General features: G+C 31.9%; 1 protein-coding gene across 4 annotated transcripts in view; it reads right to left on the reverse strand.

Moving 5' to 3' along the window:
* LOC127701144 (protein-glutamine gamma-glutamyltransferase K-like) overlaps positions 1 to 24,257 on the reverse strand; it is a 90,038-nt gene that overhangs the window by 25,621 nt on the left and 40,160 nt on the right. For all 4 annotated transcript variants that reach the window (XM_052204954.1, XM_052204953.1, XM_052204952.1 and 1 more), the window contains one exon: positions 3,228 to 3,410. In XM_052204954.1, coding sequence (XP_052060914.1) covers positions 3,228 to 3,410 — 183 coding nt within the window. The remainder of the gene's footprint in view (positions 1 to 3,227; positions 3,411 to 24,257) is intronic.

A 24,257-nucleotide genomic window follows, 5' to 3' on the forward strand; every position in this document is an offset into this window, starting at 1 on the left:
TTTTAGAATCATTAAATGTTGTGTCTCTATGTGTGCTTTTTAAAAAATTGTCATGTTAACTAAAGAAGAAAAAAACGAATAAAAAAATTATTAACGCTTTTGATAGAACAAAACCGCAGTTTGACAGATTTTCGCAAAATTTTTAAAGTAATACATCAGGGCTGATATGCATAAAACCAATTAAGTTAAGATATCCAATCGTAGTACTGACTTATCGTAGGACATGAAGAAAACTCCGTCCGTTCGGAACAAATCTTAACTTAAGTAGCTTTATGCATACGGGCCCAGGACATTCTTAAACCAAAACCTAGATTCTGTTGAAAGTAAAACTATATATTGTCGATCGGATAACTTTTTGGAAGTCAATTCATTTTTGTCATTCTTAAATTTGACAACTATGATATAGACAATACCTAAATTCTTTTCAAGATCTTTTCCTCACACTAGTTCGAGTTTTTAAACTAAATAAGCGTTGTTTTTTTTTAATCAAAACTGGCCTTAGAAGACAAAATATGTAATTATCTAGTCTTTGATTTGATTTTTTGATTTTTGGTGTTTTAACGCCACCTTTAAGCACCGCATTTAGGCTATTTCGTGGCGGCCAGTTTTTATAGGTGGAGGAAGCCGGAGTGCCCGGAGAAAACCACCGACCTTCGATAGGAAAACTGACAATCCTAGTCAATGAAGATTGGAGTCGAGTGCACCCGCACGAGCGGGGTTCGAACTCACAACCTCAGTGTTGACTGGCTAGTGATTACAGTAGTAACTACTTAGACCACTCGGCCACCGAGGCCCCCTCTAGTCTTTGAAGTCAGTTTTCTGATTTCCACTACAAAAAAAAAACATTATACTTTGCGATAAGGTGGTTTATGATAAGCTATTTTTCAAAATATAATAAAAGTTTAGGCCATCGCGTGTAATAAAACTAGATATTGTCCGAATTAATGATGGCATCTTGAAGTTTGACCTATATAGGTGACTTTAAATTCAAAAGGTGTCAACAAAGGAACTATATTCAACTTAGTTTTGAATGTTTTTACAAAATATTATCGAAAAAAAAACAAAAAGATTTTATTACCTTGACTTTTGACCTAGAAGTCTCAAATTCAATATCTTCTTCCCCTATACGTCATTCCAATCAAAGTTTAGTAATATATTTTTTCTTGCTCAAAATATATTGTCTGGATATCGATATGTTGAAATCCTGACAAATGGACTACTACAAGACGGTCGTAATCATATTTTAAGCCCAGTTCGACTAAATATTGGGCCACCGTACTGGTTTCTTGCTACTTAACAAACTTGATAATAAACTGTATGTTTTTTTTTTTATAAAACTTAACTATTTGAGTTTTCACTTTTTATAAAGAAAACTTTTTTTTATTATCGATCAAGAAATGTTCTGTATTTTTTGCATTCGTTATAACATAAAAACACACACACACACAGTAAGAAGTGAAACACTTTTAACATGTGTGCCTTAAAATCCTAACAAGACTAAATTATTTTGTTCAAATGCCTCAGATTGCAGATCGAATAAAAAACAACAATATGTATTCCTAGAAAACATTCATCAGGTACGCTCGTGATAAAAAAACATTGAAAAACAAAAAAGGGCCTTAATATAACAGCAAAACTGTTTATGGTCACTTCGCTTCGGGATTTGAAACCCTAATTTTATCACAGTTACATATAAAATTAATTTCCTAGTAACGATAAATTTTATAAGAGAAATCCTTAATATGAATAAAAGACAAATTTATTTGCTATAATCAAAATCTCTAGATCCAAATGATTGTCAGAATGAGGTTAAATTTCAGTCAACATGAAGGAATTACGTTGGATTTGAAATTTACAACAATAGTTTTAAGATTAACCCCAATCTTATCTATCCTCATACCTGTCAAATACGATATCATGTTAAACTTATAAACAGACAATCTGTAATGAACATCGTTCTCCCGTATAATTTAAAGCTCTCATGGCCCCTCTTTCATTATCAAGAAGAAAATGATTGATCGAGCTGTCTTATTACTCATCTATTGCAGTCATCGGACTCTCCTAGATTTATAGTTTGGTTAAATTTTGAAACAAGTTTTCTTTTTTCTCATTCTCATTCTTAAATTGTCCCATGACAATACTTTCTGAAAAACCAATGAAGCAACTGAATTACAGGCTCCTGAATTGGGACAGGCATATACAGAATAAACCTGTTATTTTTGTTTTGTTGTACGTTGTCTGGAGTTTCCAAAACATCCTATTCTTACCACCTTCAAGTTAGCAATGCAAAATGGTTATTTTAAATTTTGTACACTTATCTTCTCAATGAGTGCAATTGCAGTTGCAAAACATTTCAGTGTCTAAATTTGACATAGGTATTTTATCCTTTTATGTTTCATCTCTAATCTGAAACATCTTTTAATTACAATATCACTTGTGACTTGAACCAAGCATAACATAAAGGTTGAAAAGAATGTTGTGTCTTATTTTTCTTTGCTACGAGGGATGTATAAATACAGTCTGTGATTTTGTTAGGTGTTTTCATGTTGCTTTGTATCGATTTGATGACTTAAGCCCTTTTCAACTGTTTTATATAGTTTGTTCTTCTGTTGTACTGTTACACCACTGTCCCAGATTACGGGGGGGGGGGGGGGGGGGGGGCACCTTCAGACATGTTTAACCCAACTGCAGAATTTTAAGATGCAAGTTAATCAAGTTTTAAAGTATTTTGTTTTGCACCACTGAGTTTCCAAAATCATACCACATCTCCTTATTTTTATATAAATACGAATCAACGCACACAATTTATTCTATAATTTTTCATTCTACTTTTAAACGATATTTAGATGATCGAAAAAGAATTTCAACAAAATAAGGAATATAAATAAGTTATTTACAATTGACTGACTTTTCGTATAAAAATATTAACATTAATTTTACTCTAATGAATAGATTGAGGCAACTTTGAGAAGGATCACATCCCTATTACCGGTCATAGGTACTGCAGGTGCACTAGGTAAGAAGGATCAAATCTGTTCTACACGACAACAAAATCCAATATATTGGAATGACAATCAGAACAGCAGGCAACAATTTGCTGTACACAATATCAGAAGCAATAGTTTTTCATATCAATAGGGAACACAGATTCTATTGTGCATGTCGTTGTGATAGCCGGGAATAGGGTGTGCGGCTAATAAATTTTAATTCTTAAAATAGTAGAATACCTGTAACAAATCTGAGAACAATTTCATCGTCTGCTTCACTGAATGTTCTATCAAATGTGATGCTGATATCAAACGACTGACCACGTCTGAGGATCAGATTAGGTATTTCGTATAGACTGGTCTTGTGGGCTTGTCTATTCAAGGATCTTTGTAGTTCGACGGACTTTGGCTTTAACAGAACTTCTGAAAAACAAGGTGAAACAAAGGTAAAAAAAATCATTTATATCAAAAACCGTATTTTCTGAAATATGTCTAATGATAACTGGTTCTGAAAAGATATTTGAAATTCATACGCGGTATCATATAAGCAAGGTTAGAAGTTGCTATATTTTTCATAACCTCTAATCAATAATTTATTTTATTGATACAAATGTTGGGCAAAATGAAAATTCCCTATGAAATACTAGTCACATGAACTGATAGAATTAAGAATGAAGCTTTGAACATGCAAATTGCAACCAGACATCAGTTTTATCTAATGCTCTGCTGTGTTACATGCAATCATATCCTCTTTTGCATCCGACATTTATCGTTTTGTCCAGTGATAGAAGCAAGCAATTGGTCGAATTCGGGAAAAGGGACACAAAATCTAAAACAATTTGGCGATATACAGCATGTGATCTACAATAATGTATGCCATTGTTTGTTATACATTCGCTAACCAATGATCGATCAACTAATAACGGCGTCTATAATCCTTTCGTATTTTTTTAGATTTTGTATGATTCATTGTTTCATCCGTTTCTGATTAAATAAGATGACTACATCGGATGTAAAATAAAGCACAATAAATGAAGTTCAGTTTCTGCATTGCTTTTGCAGAGGATTACGTACAGTTCCCATTTGTGACTTGTCATACCGGACATAAAATCGGAGTTGCGACAGATGATTTAAATAAATAAATTATACACGACATGGTAGGTTATTCACCGTCTGGCTGTCATAATACCATGGAAATGAGGGAAACAATTTTAAGACTTGTAATAAGACGAGATAATCATTTGTTAACCATGCACAAAAAATTCAACAATGGCTTTTTACGACATTTGTCTTGAAAGGTAAGGGAGTAATGGTGACAATCAGAAAATTGTTGACTTCGGCACTTTTAATGAGTACCTGTACCAAAACAATGTATTGTGATTCTTTACTGCTTGTATGTATGTATGGTGTTAGCTTTGTTGAAAGTTACTTTCTTAGTTCTTTTTTATGTAATCTCTTTATATATTAAATAGTCAAATTGTTGACATTAGATTATCTGAAGTAATTTTCTTTTCAAAAGAATATACATAAATTGATTAACAGTCAACATGGTATACATAAATATTAGTTTAATATTGGATAAAGGTTACTTTCAACTGCGCTTATCAGAATAAAACAAAACTTTTCACAGGTTGGTATGGTATAGTATAATCTGACATCAGTAAAATATTACAAATCTCAATATCAAACATTATCTAATAAGTTGATAAGAAATAAAACATGCAAATTAGAAATCCACCAGAACAGCAGTAAAAATAAACGAAGCTAAACATTAAATGAAACTAAAAGTTAATTAAGCTTGTCTTTATCTAATAGATCCAAACAAACAGAAAAACAATTGCAATACTTATTTTACTAACTGAAACGGTAAGCATTAGTGTTTTTAAATAAATGCTTCATCAATCGTTTTATGTGATAAATATAAAACTAACTAACTGGATCATTTATTTGTGTTAACTGGAATTACAAAACTCTCAGATGAAAACAAAATTATGATTGGCACGCAAACCTAGTCACAAAGCGTCGTTCAGAAAACCTATACAATTAACAGAACCGCATGAACACTCGTTTCATTTAGATTTTAATTTTGTTTCTTAAAAGAAATTTGTTCCGCTAACATTTGCAAGCATTTGTTTAGATGTCCCTTGACATGGAGGATAAATCTCTGAAAAGATATTTAATTAATTTTTAAACGTTACAGAAATAAGCCAGTAATATATAGAAAATAAAATTATCAAAATGCTATTAAAGATCTTAGTTTTCACTGTGTAAAGATTTTCGGTGTACTCAAGTAATTCAAACATCCGTTTCAAGTGTGGTGCTCATTTCAATAATTATCTAATGAATACTGGTGGTTTTTAATAAGCATCTTGTTTAAATGTTATAATCTGACTTCAAGAAATCCAAGAAAATTTTTAAATCTGTTCTTAAAGATTTAGATGAATGGTATATACCCTAGTCTATTGTTGTAGACCTATGTTGACCTATTATAGTGTGTGTTACATATGTTTGCTGTCACACTGATATTTACCCCTAATATCTTTTTACTTAAACAACAAAAGTAATAGTAATTAAGTTTAATTTTGATTTTGGGACCTTAAAATGTGTAATTTTCGAATTATTGTTAAATCGTTCTGATGGGTTTTTTTTTACCCATGATTGTTTTGTAAAAAGTTGACATTTTTACTTTAAGTACAAATGCAAGAAAAAAACCAAAGGTTTGAAATTGAAAACCCACAAGTCGAAAAAGGTAGACAACACCATAGCCAACATTAAATATTCCAACAACATTTCACAAAACACTACACAGAAAACTAATTTAAAAGACATAGCTTCATGAAACCTTAGAAATATGAGTGTACTCCGAGAGAGTAAGCAGACACCATTCCATCCGAGATGACATCTGTCCGCTATGGCCGCAGAGTGGTTGTAAAACGAGTTCGTAAATTAATTTTTCAATGTACAACACATGTCCTATTTATGTATTTCGTCTAACCTTTATTGTCTATTCTATTTGCTTGGTCTTGCTTTATATGATGAATATTCGACATGACAGTATTCTGTATGTCTTTGTTACTAAAATAAGACGTGTTCGAGAGCGGGCATGCTTTCATTTGCTTGGATGTGAACATTACACTTTTGATTTGTAGGTATTCTGTTTTCGGATGATTGCATAACAACGATACGTCCACAACCGTAACAGTTGATGTCACTAAATGCAGCTTCTCGCCAGACTGTTGTCTGTCGTGCGCAAAATACAATTTCTTGTGCAAGAGACTGAAGGTGTAATTGCATTCAAAACTTTATGTTCTGGTGATATATGACATTATGTATTTGATCATTGTTATGTGACTCTTCTTGTGTTATTCTACATAAATGTTGAATATTTAAATAAAGATTAAAACAGACGACAGATGTCATCTCGGATGGAATGGTGTCTACTTACTCTCTCGGAGTACACTCGTATTTTTAAGGTTTCATGTATCTATGTCTTTTAAATTAGTTTTCTGTGTATTGTTTTGTGAAATGTTGTTGGAATATTTAATGTTGGCTGTGGTGTTGTCTACCTTTTTCGACTTGTGGGTTTTCAATTACCCTTGGTTTTTTCTTGCATTTGTACTTACAAGTAAAAATGTCAACTTTTTACAAAACAATTATGGATTAATAAAAACCATCAGAACGATTTAACAATAATTCGAAAATCATCATTTTCTAATAATACAAGCAGGACGTTTAAGAATAATATGCAAGTTAATTTTTACACCTATATTTGTAAATAAAAAGACGGATTGCAGAGTAAAATAAACAAATGTGCAGTTACAAACAGTTCCGAGAAGTTTTTAGTTAAAATTTGATTTGCAGATCTCTTGCTTTCGGCAGGTGTTTTCTTCGACCCGGCCGGTCGATCAGCTGCTATTTGCAAACTGACAGTTAAAAAATGTACATTTTAGGACAAAAAAGCACTGACAATTTTATTTCAATTGATAATAGAATCATTTCTCATTGGCTTAAAGCATATTTTCAAAGTAATTTTTGTCATAGCGAACATGTTTGCCAACAATTATCTACAAATCGGTAGAGGCAATTGCACGAACATCCGGGAATGATTTTCAAAGAACGATTTATTACATAATATACCAATTATCTCAACACACCGCTAATGAGTATAAAAAGTAGAAACGAGATTTCGTAATTGAAAGTAAGTTTACATCAAGAGAAAACTAATTATGTTTAAATGATTGTAATGGTGAATCCTTTACAATTACGCCATTTCACATCTTGTATATTTTTTTTCTTTTATCATAAGTAGTGTCATAAAACAAGGGATGCAATTCTTACAGCAGAACATCAATTTGTTTTAGAATGGATAATTTTCGTTCGTGGAAGATGGAAAACATTTCAAAATACTTATGTAATTGATTGACTTATTCTTCCTGCAATAAAAATCCATTTGTGCTATCCTTGGTGCATTAAAACCAGTCATAAACAGTTATATTTCACGCTGATAACATGTCGCCTACGACTTTCCATGAAGTTATTCGGAATATCATACTATAGGGTTATTTTTCATTTACTTGTTAGAGAGATAGATAATACCAGTATACCCATAGTAAAAAATATTTACCAGATTCCGATAGCTGTTATAAAATTTCGATATCATTTTAAATCAGGGAATGTTTCTCCCTCATGCATAGCTCTGATTTCTTTTCCGAGTGTTGCTTTAATTTTTGTCCTTTTTAGTTTTGTCTGCTCTTCAGTGCATGAAAAGTTTTTGGACTTTCTAATATTTTGGCCTTGAACATCGCTGTTCAAAGAGACATTAATTGTCATAATGTGCATCTGGTGCAATTAAATTGGCGACATTTATGTTATTAGACTCTTTTTTTTGGCAGATTGTATGTGCTTTCTATACAAATGTTCACACATTTTGAAACAATTCAACCAGTAATATTTCAGAGAATAAAAAAAGATAAATGCATTAATTTTTCATTTTTCAGTTATAGTTCAACGAGCCAATCCCTTTTTTTATCTTTTCCGGGTAAAAATTTGAGAAAGCCTATTAGTAAATTTCTGTTTAAACCATTTTCGTGCCATTCTATTCAGATAACACAAACTCGACTTAAGAGACAACTATCATGAATATTGTAATTTTGTCCAAGATTCTGTATTCTTATAATCTAACAACGCAGTCAAACACGTTTAAATAGAGAGGCACCGAATATAATTTTGAGATGGTTTTGGAATTGATGCTTTAAAGTATTATCGACCTTCCCCTCTTAAGTACGAATGTATCCAGACTTATCATTTCATCAAAAATAGACAGGATAATTGTATGGAAAGTCCTTGTAAGTAATTTCATCTTATTTTGAATCATGAAAAAGAAATATGTGAAATGTAGACAAACGTTCCGGAAATTGTATAAAACATACTTTAATATTACATAATAAAGCATTTATACGAACAACACCTATTGACAATGGAGAGTAGCAAAAACAGATCTCAAGCGGAAGAAAGCCTACATCATTAGGCACTAATTAGGATGTAGGTGATAAAAGCAATAAACCATATTAGCAATTTACAACATAATAAATAGTATTTGCTTGTTGTTTTGCATTATTAATATAGTTCAATGAAATCTATCCTTTGAACATGCTTCTGAATTAGAATTCAGTTCAGTCATTAAAGTAAGAAGTGGTGGTGTTGTTGTGTCTGGTTAGGTAGGCGGCCAGATGACCTTTTTCACAATAAAAAGATATAACAGGTATATTTTGGATACACGATTTTTTTCGATATATTTATAAAACTGCCATTGATAGACTTTTATTGAATTATTTATCTTTTTCAAATTGTCAGTTTACATCTTATTATTATTAATTATAATCTCTCTACTAAACAATTTCCAATACACCATGAAAAAGCTTCAATATTCAGCCATGAACGTTGACCATCATAAACTTTAAATATAACCCATATGCTACATAATACTGTTGTTTATCCAATCTTATTGATAAGAAAAAAAACAAGAGTTAATTAACAACCGCTATTTTGATATGTTTTCAAACACAACATATGTATTTGATTACACAGACAAGGACACATATCGGAAATGTGGAAGTCTTCTTTAGTAAATAAACAGGGGAAATATATATGTCAGTGATCTAACGGAACTTAACACTAATCAAAGTACTGAAGTACTGAACATCGGATGACCGCAAGTTCTGGTGGATAGTCACAGGCACTTGTCTCAGAAAAATAAAATCACATCTATATACCTGAAAGTTAGGTTGAGGTACATAGATATTTTTTTTTCTATGACAAGTTCCTGTGTGGATGATGAATAAATGACAGGGAATTCAACCTCACCGTAATAATTATTATATTGTAGTGATATTAATAATATAACTTCAAAGGCAAATAAAACACTAGGATTTTTACGTAGAAACATGAAAAATTGTACACGTAAGGTTAAAAATCTTACGTACACATCACTTGTGCGTCCGACCGTCGAGTACTCCTCACCAGTTTGGGATCCGTACAAACAAAGCCAAATAAACCAAATTGAGCAGATACAGCGTAAGGCAGCAATATATGTTTTAATGACTATAACGATAGATCACCAGGTGCTGTCACTGGTATGTTAAACAAACTAAAATGGGAAAACTTGCAATCCCGTAGAACAAAAGCTAAGCTTGTCTTGATTTATAAGATTAATGGGGGGTTGGTCGAAGTCACTAATGACGTCCTGACACAATCTGACAGGCGAACTAGAGGCCTACATAAATTTCGACATATATACAACAAATAAAGACTTTTTTAAATCATCTTTTTTCCCAAGTACTATTGCTGTCTGGAACGATCTCCCAGAAACAATTTGCATGTCACCCTCCCTAGAATCCTTCAAAGGTGGTATCTCCACCTTAACATTTGGAGGTTTTAGTCTGGCTAGTTAATTAGTGTAATTAAGCCACTGTACATAATGTGAATATGTTTAACATTAAGCTACAACTAATGTTACTTTAAATTGTAATTGAACTGTGGCAAATATTTTAATCTTATAACAAAATTTTCGACATCCATTTGCATGTACATAGCGCCACAGTTCCGGGATATTCCACACTCCGGCACCGGAGTCTTTCCCGTACCAGGAAGAAGAAGAAGAAGATATAATCATGGGACAATCATTTGTTATCAGTATAATCTGGTTTGTTTTTATATATTATATTAATATTTGTATAACAGATAGCAGATCATCTTAATAACTCTACCGGCAAATTTTCATCCATTTATACCATTATTCTATTCTACTATTCTAATGATAGTGCAGTGCGAGTGCATGGTGGACACTCTTCTGTAATAATTCGTTTTTCTAATAGGTTTGATTTGAGTAGGCATTCATATTTCTCCCGCTGTTGTTGCAAAACGTCCTCGAGATATTCTTCAGCATGCGTAACACAAATTTTCGGTATTCATGATTTGTTACTGATATATATATTTCTCAAAACATTTTCATATCATTTATCTATGTTCTTAAAAAATATTTTCATGAATATTTATTGATGAAATTTTAAACATATAACAAGCGATAAGAGATATTCATCCGCAAACACAATTTTTCGGTACGTGTGCCTAGATATTAATGATTTTTTTTAATTATATATTATTTCTCACGACAAAATATTTTCGTATTATTTATTTATGTTCTTAAAAAATATTTTCATGAGTATTCATTCAAGAAATGAATTTATAACAAGCAATAAGGAGTGTTGTTTTGCACTCGATAATATCCGCGTATTTATACGAAATACGTTCGGTTATCAGTCAAAAGCGCAAGGGACGTGTGCAGAAATTTCTGCGGCAACAAAACACCGGTATGACCTCTCAAGGTCACATCCGATGTAAAAAGGGTGCTTTCTACACTAAAAAGGGCGTTTACTACACTGTTAATGTTTGTGTCATTTTGTTTTTATATTGCTCCATTGTTATTATGTTTCCGGTCAGTGTGTTCGTCCAGTAATCCGTCCGTGCGTTAATCCGTCTGTCCGTTCGTGCGTCTATTATCATGCTTAAGTTTGGGTTTTAGGTAGATAACCATTGAGATGTATTCACATAGACAAGAACCTTAGCAAATATGTGCATAATGAGGTTATTTTTTTAAATCACATGCCAAATAAGGGTTTTTACCATAAATCGCCACTCACGGAACATGGAAATATTATAGTGTGAGCGGGGTATGGTGTCCTATGGATACATAATCGTTTTTCTTTTTTATTATTCTCATTATTATCATTATTATTACTTAGCTATTCTTGATGCCTAATATGATTACCAAAAGAAAAGTTCCGAATACACAGGTGCAGGAAAAAAACGAAAAGAGTTCCGAAGTATTCATTTGTTATAAGATTCGTGCAAATTCAATGGTCAAAATATAAATTTCCTAGTATTCATTGACATTTTCTATGTCAAACATTATATTGCCCAATACAGCCTTTGTTACAAGCTTAAGGTATTTTAGCAACTTGCATGAAGATTCAACAAATAGATATTGCCTCTTCTGACCTTTTATTGTGTATAACGGATAATTTATTTGACAAATTTTATCATTTGTTGCAACAACTTTGACATAAGACATAACTTTTAATGGAAAACCAATATTGTTTAATTAATTAAGCAATAAAGTTCAGGAAATCAGATTTGACTTCTGAGCGCTAACATCGACCGTCTGCAAAAGCAGTAACTAATGTTTCCATTAGCCTTCATTTAACTACAACTAGAAGGAAATCCGCTTCACTTTTCTTCATTCGCACAGTCCGTTAGTGGCACGTTTAAATAAATTTATAGATAATAGAACGAGCTATATTGAGACGAGATTAATTCGAATTTAGTTGCCTATGGAATGAAAATGACATTTGCAGATTGAAATTTACTACTGTGGTAGTTTATTTCATCCTAAATCGGTCCGTTATATTTTGCTATTTTGTTTTTAATCTGTGTAAGGTATTATTAAATGCTATGAATATGAAGAACTATATCTGGAGGTATAAAAAGTAAATGATTTCTTTAATCTCTTTTTTTATTACACAAAACGCCTTTAATAGAATAAAAAAAAGCTACATTTAGATTGGAAACATGCAAAAAATATCATCTTTTCATCAAATTAAGAAATATTGCTCATCGTTATGCAATAGAATATTTTCGAATACATATCTATATTGATTTATTTTTAGGAAAACAACTCTAATTGTACATCATTATCAATTGTAATTATTTCACCTGATTATAGGTCAGGAAATATCCTGATACCCATCAGTCTGAACAGTATATTATATTACTACAAACTACCTGAATAATTGACCCCTACAAAGAGAGCTCTGCTAATAAAATTGTTCTTAAAAATAATTTTCGAATTTATTGAAAAGCGACACGAGATAGAATCTTAAATACATAAAAAAGGAAAAAAAGACACCGAATTCCATTTTTTCCATTACCTAGTGCTAAATATGATTAAATACCAAGTACTTCTGTTAAATACAAACGTTGTACTTACATCGCTATGCAAATGGTAAAATGTCCTTTCCCATCAAAACCAGCCCAATACGTTGGTGTGAAGTAATAGATACATAGAGACAACTTTACATCGGACATTTGTGGGACACATACATATTAAAAATTACCCCATGTTTCACGAGAAAATATTTGATAATGCATATTATGTCATATCAGTTTTTTTAACATTGTTGAACTTGTTCAAAATTGGCATTGTGGTGCTAGAGGTGAAGATTTTTATTTTAAAAGTTTCCGTCGACTTACGGCGGTTGGAGACCACGTGATAATAATAGTTTAAATGGAGCCTAGGTCCAAGTGGGCTTGGAAAATATAAGTATGAAATTCCATATTGATATTGAATGTTCTGGAAATTCAGGCATTTGCTGATAGTTTTTAAATTACCGAAAGAAAACACTTGTAAAACAAACAAGGGAATAAAAATTGTACTGAATATCTTAAATTGGTTAGCCCATTCTGTCTACGCTAACGATTTGTCGTTTTGTGGAATCATATAATTGTATTATCTGTCTCTGGTGGAATGAAATGGAGTCGACACAAACGCATATGACGTCGCAGAAAACTGTTAGCTTTTTGTTGTTTATATTAAAATTCTTTACTTAAAAACATCATTACACTTGATGTTCTACTTTTGAAAAAGGTAAAACATACATGATAAGAACACAGTCAATTAAAAAGATACATGGCTGTAAAAAGCACGATTAGGTAGATAGTACTTTCAGAATTATGAGAACAAAACTCTTTTTTTACCACCAATAGATTAGTTGATTAAGAGGCAATTTATAACATGGTGTATTTGATCGTTTGTCATGCAAGTAATATTAGTCTATCAAATCATTATGCTTTTCTTAGCTTATCAACAAAGCAAGAACCATTATTAGCAAATTTCAGAAGCAGTTGATTGAAAGAAATGGACACCAAGCAGAAAATCTAATTTTGATCATCTTCATGGAGTACATACCGCTTAATTAAAAGATGAGTATTCTGTTCAGATTATTAGAAAAAATGTTTGAATAGAATTAAACCCGACACCAATTGATAGCATATTATCTTTATAAATGAGGAAGGAATTTTGAGTAATTAGCTTATCTCTGTATAGAAAATTGTTCCTGGCGACTGTTTAATGAAAATAATACCAAGATATCGATTTCATCATTATAATTATCGAAATAACCGAATGTCTATCATTTGAACGAACTAACAGAACATGACTTGACAAATTGGACGGACAAATTGTACAAATTTCACACCCTGTTTGATTCTATTATTATATACTGTGTATCAATGTAAGTCTTGTATAATTACTTTCAACTTTGACCTTGTGATATTGGAACTGAGTACCGGCTATATCTCTCTATATTATGCAGACAATAAAAAATCAAAACATCGCCTTAGTCATGACAGATTATATTTTCGAGTCAATCTGGTCTGGGACATAATATTACTATTCCCAGTTCGCTGAATTTTTTTAATTATTTAAATGCTTAAAGTTCAATGTACCTTTCAAATAGGTTAATTCTTTATGTCAAGTCAGGAGCCTGTAAATTATTTCGTGGTTGTAGTTGCTTGCTGTCCCGTGTCCGTTATATCTTTGGTCTTAGGTGGATTGTTGTCTCAATAGCAATAAAACCACATCTTCTTATTTTTATAAAGATACAAGATTGCAATGAAATGGCCAGTCTTTAATTATTACAGTTTATCTTAAGTAACTGCAAATTCTTCAACCATAAGTAATATATATATATATATATATTTGCAACAGATAACAGGATTATTGTCATCAATAAAAACAACTAGCCTATATTTTCATAGTCCAGTTAACTGGACACTATGCATGCGATGTTGAAGATATTGACAGTTATACAAGATGGAGGTAAAGTGCACCATAAAACCGAGAACGGACATATATATGATAGACTTTTCTTTTCATTTGCTCCATCAAGTTTTCTCTCTTTTTTTTTCACTCATCCACTATTTCCAGTCGTTTGTCAATTTTACATTGGTTATCATTTCATAATGTTACACATTTTTTGTAGAAGCAAAAACCATCAGACCAAGAAACAGACGACAGTGAGCTCATTCTGTCAACAACAGACGACAGTGAGCTCATTTTGTCAACAACAGAGACGACAGTGAGCTCATTCTGTCAACATTTGTATAAAGAAAATATATGAAATATACTGAAAAAAGTGACAGACAGTTGCAGAAGATTGGGCAACAAGAACAACCCCACACAAAACAATCTAAAAAAAGGGGGATCTCTCTCTCTCTCTCTCTCTCTCTCTCTCTCTCTCTCTCTCTCTCTCTCTCTCTCTCTCTCTCTCTCTCTCTCTCTCTCTCTCTCTCTCTCTCTCTCTCTCTCAATCAATCAATCAATTCTATAAATATTGTTCAGTCGATAATTAAGCTCGGTAGCTTGAATATTCTACTATTAGACTATACCTAAATATCGAAAGTGAGAGATGGGAAGATAAGATAAAATAGTTTTACAGTTTAAATAGAGATACTTTAGAAATTTTCTGAGGAAAAAAAAGCAAACAAATTTAATGATGCACTAAAATAAAAAAAGGTGTAAACAACAAAAAGGAACATATGTTCAGTATTTAAAAAATCTGTTGAGATAGTAAAAGTGTTACATTGGTATTCCATATGTAAAGCGCATTCTGGAAAATGAAGGAATCAATCGTTCTTACAAAACACATTAACCTTCAAATTCTGCCAAATACATGCATACCTTAACAACAAATGATATCTCAAAATGAACACGAATTAGCTCGGTATTTCAAATTCATGTCAAAATAGTTCAACACTTAGTTGAATAAAAAAAAACTTCAAATAGTTTTCTAAATAAAACCAAAAATTTATATTCCGTGTTCCTGTACATGTCAAAGATGACTGATAAAAACATTTAAAGGTAACTGTTCTGGAGCTAATAAGCATTTTTTTCTTTATTTAAATGTTGCTTTGACTGCTTAAAAGCCAAAAAAAAAGTAAAATATTTAACTTTGGCAAAAAATTAAAAAAAACTATGACATACGGAAAATAACAACACATTTTAATCAATGTTTGGTATGCAATTAATAAAGACTTGTGCAAATGTAGTCGTTCTATCGACACAAAAAACTACTTTACAGGTTTATAAAAAGTGACATAACATGAACTTCCAGATGACTTCATCGAGTTATACAAAATTGTTGATTTCGAAACGTTTTTGTTTCCAAATTAACACTCAAAGAGTATAATATCCTAAAAGCCAAATATATGAACACAACAGGAAACAGTATAAACAAAACGGTTGTGTAACGGAGCTATGGTTATATATATAGCAAGAAGTTTATGCTGTAAGAAACCAACAGTTCCCCGTCATTTGTACCTTTTGGTTGCATTTTAAAATCAAAATCATATAAACTGAATTTTCAGTCCTGAAAATCTTCACCTAGAAAGCTCGGACCAAAAGATAGAGAAGCAAAAAATAAAAAATACATGTGAAATCAAATCGTCAAAATAAGCTTAAAACGAAATTTTGAAAATATTACATGAATTTAACTCTCGTTAATCTATATTTGTCGAAGTTTACACTGTCGAGATCACCCCCAGTTTTTGGTGGGGTTTGTGTTGCTCAGTCTTTAGTTTTCTATGTTGTGTTTTGTGTACTTTTGTTTGTCTGTTGGTCTTTTTCTTTTTTAGACATGGCGTTGTCAGTTTATTTTAGACTTATGAGTTTGAATGTCCCTTTGGTATCTTTCGCCCCCTCTTTTACACTATCTACACAACTGAAACACTGACATTTTAATGTATATACGAGATCAGTGTAGGTATATAGCAGAATTTATGACGGGTAATAACTTCAACAGTTCTTTTTCATAACCCTTTTGGGAAATTGTTCAAAAGTTGCAAATTAAAATACCAACTGAATACTACAAATATTTTGTTCTTGGAGTAAGTGTGGGTTGTTAGTGTCCAGCATGATTGTTCTTGACTGACGAGTAAAACCATTGTATAGACAATGATCTTTCAATTCAGAACGAGGACAAGTAGAGTAGAATGTATATTATTGCAAAATTTTAGTGACTCTCTAATAGTGATCAAAACATTGAAGTAAATCTGTTTGTTAAAAATCAGATCATGTCGTCTCGCTACTAAAGAACATCTTTTAAAATGGATCTTAAGTAAAAGGTTTTAATTCTAAATTTCTAATGCATGCACTTATCTCTCTCATAATGACTTCATTTAATTCAAATTAAAATTAAAAAGTTTTAAAATAAGAAATTTGCCAAGGAACATTTAGAAATTGCTGAAAACCAATTTCGAAACTCAACATGTGATGACTACAATAAAGAATAAAACAACAGGAATGAAGTGATAAATAAAGAAAAAGAATTTCCCTGATAAATCAAACTGAAACAGCTTTTTAGATGTTCGCCGAGACATCCGATCTGCTTTTAGATGTTCTCCTAGACATCCTATCTGCACAAATTTTGCATTTGTTAATGTTAAAGTATCGTGGACTATAGTTGGAGCAACCTTAGCCCACATGAATAGAGAATTCAATCCTTTATGGATATACAAAAATTCAAAACATGACAACATAAATTGAATTTCACAATTTATTCACTCAAATTTCTCTGTCGACAGCATGACCGACTCGTTTGAATCTATTTATTGGCTGATATATCTTCCTTGTGTTTCATATCCTAACAGAATTAGTTGTCAATTAAGCTAAAAGAACAATTGATTACTTCGTTCTTTTTTGAGAGTAAAAAGAGCAAAAATATGAAATGTGTTATTCTATATATAGCCTTTATGTATCTTATTTTCTTTTTGTTATATCGTAGCCGTTGATAATAGTAAGTTTTAGTAATGTAAGAGAAAAGTTCAAAAACAGGCGGTAAGAAATACACTGCAAATGAGAGAATATTTTGTCCTCTTGACCAAATAATCAATATAAGAGAATAAAAGTTCTGAGCAAATACTAATATATCTTTTCAGAGAGCTATGAACTCGCAGGATTCTCCATGTACGAAACCTGATAATATAAATGGTAGAGTACATGAAGAATTAAAAGAGCAAGTATCACTAATACTTACAATACTATCCAGTAAGTCAGTAGTCAGGTGAATAACATAAAGATTTGAAACACGCAAACGTTGCACCGGCATTTAAAAAAGGGGGAATATAAACCTGTACATTATAGATCCATATCGTTAACATATATATGTTGTTAGACTGTAAGATCATGGAACACATCATCAAAAGTATTAATGTCGCATCTAGGAAAAAATTGCTTAAAGTAACTACAACAAAGTTTTAGAAAACAAAATGACCCTGTGAATCACAATTGATTGACTTCACCTATAGCTAGCATCTAGTGATAATCGTAACATGCAAACTGACCTAATCATTAATGACTTTGTCAAGGCGTTTGATAAAGTTCCTTTCATCCTGCAATCGACCTTTCTACTATACTAATACATGTATACAGATAACACGAAGCGATATACGTATACTAGACGTATATAGTCTCCTGGTATCCTGCTTCTGTTGCGAGCGAACGGTTATGTCAAAATACTGTTTACGTCACAGTTCAATTTGGGAGTCCTAATTGCGGTCCGCGTTTAAGTCATGTTGATTTCTTTCAAAAGCAAATTCAACGATTGGGATGGGGAAAAAAAATGTACAAAATCATTTGCAGGATAAAGACAATAACTGTTAAGTGTCTTTAAATATCAGCTGTGTTTGTACTCGGCTCGAAACAGGAGTAATAGCTCGCTGCAGCTCGCATTACACTTGTTTCCTACCCTCGTACAAATACAGCTGAAATTTAAAGACACTAAACAGTTATTGTCTATATCAACGACTTCTTTACAGATTCGATAAAACACGAAATTTGTAATAAATGGTATTTCCCTATACCAGTGCCGAAGTAGATTAGCATATTGCTTTCCACCCAAACAAGTGTACCAAATTAACAATATACCACAAAAGAACCATATATGCACGAATACGTCCTTCATACTCTGCTAAATATATGAGTCTAACTTTAAAATCAAATCTAAACTTACAATATGACAATATTACGAAGGATATGTTCCAATTGTCGTAACTACAATCCCGTCCGCTTTTCCCCGAATGTGACCTACCGAATTAGACTTATCACCGGGTTTGTACTTTCACGAGAGACACGTCGGGTGCCACATGTGGAGCAGGATTTACTTACCCTTCGGGAGCACCTGGGATCATCCCGTTTAAGTTGCTCAGTCTTTAGTTTTCTATGTTGTGTTTTGTGTACTGTTGTTTGTATGTTTGTCTTTTTTTCTTTTTTAGCCATGACATTGTCAGTTTATTTTCGACTTATGAGTTTGAATGTCCCTTTGGTATCTTTCGCCTCTCTTTTATATCAAACGGAAATAAATTCTTATGATTCCTTAAAAGAAATCTAAAAATATCAAACAAAGACAACAAATCCAGTGCGTACCAAGCAATAGTCAGATCTAAACTTGTATACAGATGCAGTTTATGGGACCGCACACTAAAGATACTACACATTATATAGAAATGGTTCTGAGAAAAGCAGATATAAACATTTGTAATACTACCCTAACACTAGTAGTGTAACAAATATGATGAATAACTTACAACTATACCTAGATAAACTGGAAGCCACCTTAAAACCAAACTAATTATATCTATAAAAAAAAAAGATATTCACGGCCTTGATATACTAACAAAAATCACAAAGGAAACCTAAAAAATGGCCATTTTCCACACACCATCATTCAGTGAAACTTGCTCCCAATTTCTACAGTACAGTCAACCACAGTTGACAGCTTCACGGCACACATTTGTCAACTGATTTAAACCAAACTGCAAAATTTTGAAATATTGTTGCTTTTAAAAAATTGTAATATACATGCACATATTGTAAAGATAATATGCAACTCTTTGGAATTTAAAAGGATAAATAAGTTTTGGTAAATGCCATGCATACGCAAACGACAAGTATTCTTCAGTATCCTGAAGTTTTGTACAATTGAACTAACAAATGCCTTCCTGATTTTCTACATTTTCAATTTTACATAACACAAGGAAAAATATCTAAAATTTGATAAGTCACGATCTTTTAAATTTTATATTTCAATTCTAATAACCAAAATTGAAGTCATGGCCTCGTGGTGCAAACATCTGGAGTTCAATGCCAAAAAGTGATCTCCGAACCACCAATTGGTGCAATATTAAATCAGAAAACGGGACAAAGATCTAGTTCCGTCTATAATATATTCTTATAATCGATTTTATTAAAAAAAATAATAAAAAGTATTGCTTACTGTATGTGCAACTGAGAAACTTGGCAGTAATCCCAGGTATAATCTTACAGACCTATTAGTTAATATAAATTAATCCATGCAGCAATTTAAATGCAACGTTCCATCGAAATTATCAACAAAGATATGCACATGCACTAATCGTTTAGATTAAAGATTCAAATTCGACTTTTATTAGATATATTTCAATTTCTATGAAACCTGCAAACTCAGCATTTTTTTTTCTTTTTCGGCATATTCAGATCGTTATAAAAGCTTCTTTATATCCCCGTTTACTAAAGCGATTGCATTTTCAATTGTTGTATCTGAAATTTTATGTTAGTAATTTTTCTATACCATGGTTCCTAAGAAGATGTTTCTAAGTTAGCTTCCTATAAGAGATATGTCTCCTTTTTATATATCTTCTTTTACCAAAACGTATAAAGCATTAAGTTTTCCATTTGTGTCTTGTTTGGAAAGTCAATGCGAGTCTTGTTTTGAAAGGTTTATTCATAAAGAAAAAACCTTCCTGAACTTTAATTGTCAAAATACATCACTGCTTAAGTTAGAAACTACTCTTATAGATAAAATACAGAGAATAATGACACGTCTTGCCTCAAAATATATCTTATAGTGAAATTCGGGACACTAAATTTATAGAGAACGCATTACCAAAAAACTATAACAAAAAAAACTCCAAGGCAAATTCAAAAAGGGGAAGTCCATAAAAACTGACAAAATTAACGGTATCAATCAACGGAACAAGTGAAAAACAGCTGCCATATTCACGTGAAAGGCGTGAAAAGCATCATCGCCCCTTTTCTGGCACAATATTTTTATCGTCGAGAACAATTGTCGTTAAACTGATATTGAAACATAAATTCTGTGATGACGAGATATGCCAATTAGCTGTTTTAAACGGAACAAGAATGACCCTTATTCACAAAACACGAAGATAATTGTCTAGTACATCGAACATTATTTGATCCGCCATATGGGCGCTTCTCAAATATATTTATGAGGAACCTGAAAGTATATAAAAGGTTAAGGAGCAAAAAACCGAGTTTAAGACAAAACAAGACGCAAAAATCAGATAAGAAACACAATTGCATTGAGAGAATACTTCGGTTTTAACAAATTTTAAATCTTTTTAACAGCTGGTCTATTCTCAAGTATCAATGTCAAAAGTATATCGGGTTTGTGTTACCCTCGGGAACATGCGGTTGACCAGCAGTGACCTTGACTAAGAGGTAGTAAATTATGTACAAAATCAGTTGATATCAACGATACCAAAATAAAGACTCATTCACCATTGAGGCTAGAAAATAAATGAAGAATTAACACAGCATGTAAGGCCAATATTTATTGTTGCTGGAAGTCAATAGACTTATTTGTCACTGATTTAAGAACGAAATAATTGTCTGCAAAATAATTGCATTAGCTAAACTGTCATGTAATTCAATAATTCAATCGACAAAAGAAAAGTTGCCAACAAATAAATTTAGAGCAACCAATTCGTGGTTTTGACAAAGGCATTTCCTGAAAGTAAATTGTAAAGATTTAATTTCAGGATTTTAAGAGTGCACGATAAATGTTTTTGTGTGCATGTACTACATAAAAATCAGTACTAAAATGGAGAAAAAAGTATGAAGTTGAAGTTTTGGTGTAAGCAACAGGTGTTTTATCGAATAAGGAATAATGCTTGCGTTTATGTATTTTGTGAAAAAAATATTATAATTCTTTTGTCCATAAAAGCTGGGACTATTATACTAACTGTTAGTATAATAGTTCCAGATAAAAGCTAGATGTTCTCCGTTCAAACCCACAGCCAATAATGGCTCTAATAGCAGAGAACTATTAACCCAAATGCCTACCTATACAGATCGATTAATATAAATGAACCCACGTAAACTCTAGTACGAAATAAAATATAATAGATACTAGAAATGTCAGTTATTGAATATCAATGACCCGGATCGTAACAATTATGGAAAAAACCCTTTCCCATTGTATTTATAATATTGTTCTTTTTACTAACCAATATTTACAGTAGGTGTTCAATTCATAAAATTGCTGATTTTTTATTGGCTGAAATACGAATCATTTGATTGCGTCATATACTTTCATTTTGTATCAAAGCAACCCATTGCATATGAAAGCAACAAAAGATTATGCCCACATAATTAATCAGCACTTAGCAGTATTGTTCTTGTACTTCGTGCAAACTTTTATGCTTTTAAAAAAAAATATTGCAAATTATAATATTGATTTGAAAAGTAGTTGACTATATCTTGTTAACATGAATAATTGATATAGATATAAAATCACGTTTGATTATCGTATGATATGAATGTACATGTATAACAATGCTTGACATTTGGTGAATACTTTAAGAGCCATCTACTTTGAAATCTTCATTATGTCAATTTCAGCTATATGAGCTATAATTGATCTAACGCGGAATGATATTGCATTTAGAAGAGTTTTGAAGTTTTAAATTTACTCTTTGCTTCCAAAATCTGAAATCATATCCATGCAAAGAACAATTCCAAGCCTCGCACTACTTCTACGTATAACATAAAAGCGTGCTACAACGATCATCAGTCGTTTTCGGTTCAATTTAAGGTCACTTAATTCAATATATTTAAGCGCTTCTAACAAATAATATAAAATTATCATATAAAAGAATCCAAATACTATAACCAAAATTGAAGAATTCTACCGTTTATTGTTAACTTGTAACGCTATGCATTAATACACTTTTTATCTAGAATTGATGATGTGTTGGAATTGCAGGTAATATTGTCTTTCCAAGATTGTGCAACTTAGACTAAGTGTCACTGGAGTTAAAGGACATAGACTTTTTAAAAAAAATCATTAAAGATACCAGGCTTCCATAGATACAAAGCTTTGGTTTGCAAGTTTGGCTTTACCTGTAGAAAACTTATTTCAAACGGAATAGCACATACTAATTTTTACGTGAATGTTGTTTACCGATCCCGCAAATTTAGATACGATCCGGGTAAACTTATCAATCCTTTAAATAAACTCATTCTAAAAGGCAACCAATTCAACACTGTAATTAGATCTTTGAATATTGTTTTTATTGGTATAAATATTGATTTTGTTATCAGTTATTCAAAACCATACTAAATATTATTGTTATACACATATGCACATTCACTCTTTTACAATCTGTCGATGCCGATATTTTGGCATGCACAAGTTCATGTTTTTCTAACTGTTTATGACGTCTTTACACTGACTAAATCCATTGGATGTTGGATGTGCACTGATTGATATTTTAGTCTTAGATACATGATTTTTTTTATTAGTTGTTATTGGCTTTGAACTAGCTGTCAGTAACTGCGAGTACTATCATATCTTTACTTATGGTCTTTTTTCTTGTGGGATGTAAAGATACGTTGCCACGTCCGGTCTGCGTTTTCGTTAGTTGTTTTCTGCTTTGTGTCGATCTGATGAGTTATAAGCCTTTTCAACAGATTTTTATAGTTTGATCTTATGTTGTACTGTTACACTACTGTCCCAGGTTAGGTGGAGGGTTTTGCGCCAGCAAACTAGTTTAACTCCGCCACATTCTATATCTGCCTAAGTCAAGAGCGGGTAGTTCAGTGGTTGTCGTTGGTTCATGTTTGTCATATTTGATTTTCGAAAAAAAAAAATTTTGTTATGAATTAGGACATTAGCTTTCTCAATTGAATTGCATTATATTTTTCATGTCGGGACCTTTTATAGCCGACTATACGGTAAAGGTTTTTCTCATTGTTGAAAGCCGTAGTGTTGCCTATAATAGCTTGCATCCACTTCATTTGAACTTTGGTGGATATAGATGTCTCATTGGCAATCATACCACATCTTCTTATTTTTATATTATAATTGTGTACGCAAGACAGATGCCCGTTTCGTCTACAAAAAAACTCGTGACGCTAGAATAAAAAAAAGTTCAAAGGCCAGATGAGGGCCAAATATTTCGAAAGGCTTACCAGATACACCTAGGGTGTGCTAGCTTTTCCTTTAAGGATTAACAATATGTTGCTCAAAATAAAAACTGCGATTCACCGTTACATGTAGTGGGTATTCATATTACAGCAGATAACAATTGGATGCAAATCATATTCGCGATTCTCTACAGACACGTTCAGTTGAATGGTTAGTTGTAACGTTAACGAAAATTAACGCTGCCAAAACCCAGGCTTGTAAGAATGTTGACATCTGTCAAATAGTTTACATTGACAAAGCTGAGTTTATTTGCGCAGTGTAAATATTTCTAAGATTGCTACAAAACCTATGATTTTCTATGAATTTGCTATGATATTCATGATATTTGACGTGTCGTATTTTTTTTCTTTATCTCTTTATCGAAATAAATGTCATGCGTATGTTTCAG

Source organism: Mytilus californianus, unplaced genomic scaffold, assembly GCF_021869535.1.
Source record: "Mytilus californianus isolate M0D057914Y unplaced genomic scaffold, xbMytCali1.0.p SCAF_5, whole genome shotgun sequence".
In the NCBI taxonomy this organism is placed as follows: Eukaryota; Metazoa; Mollusca; class Bivalvia; order Mytilida; family Mytilidae; genus Mytilus; species Mytilus californianus.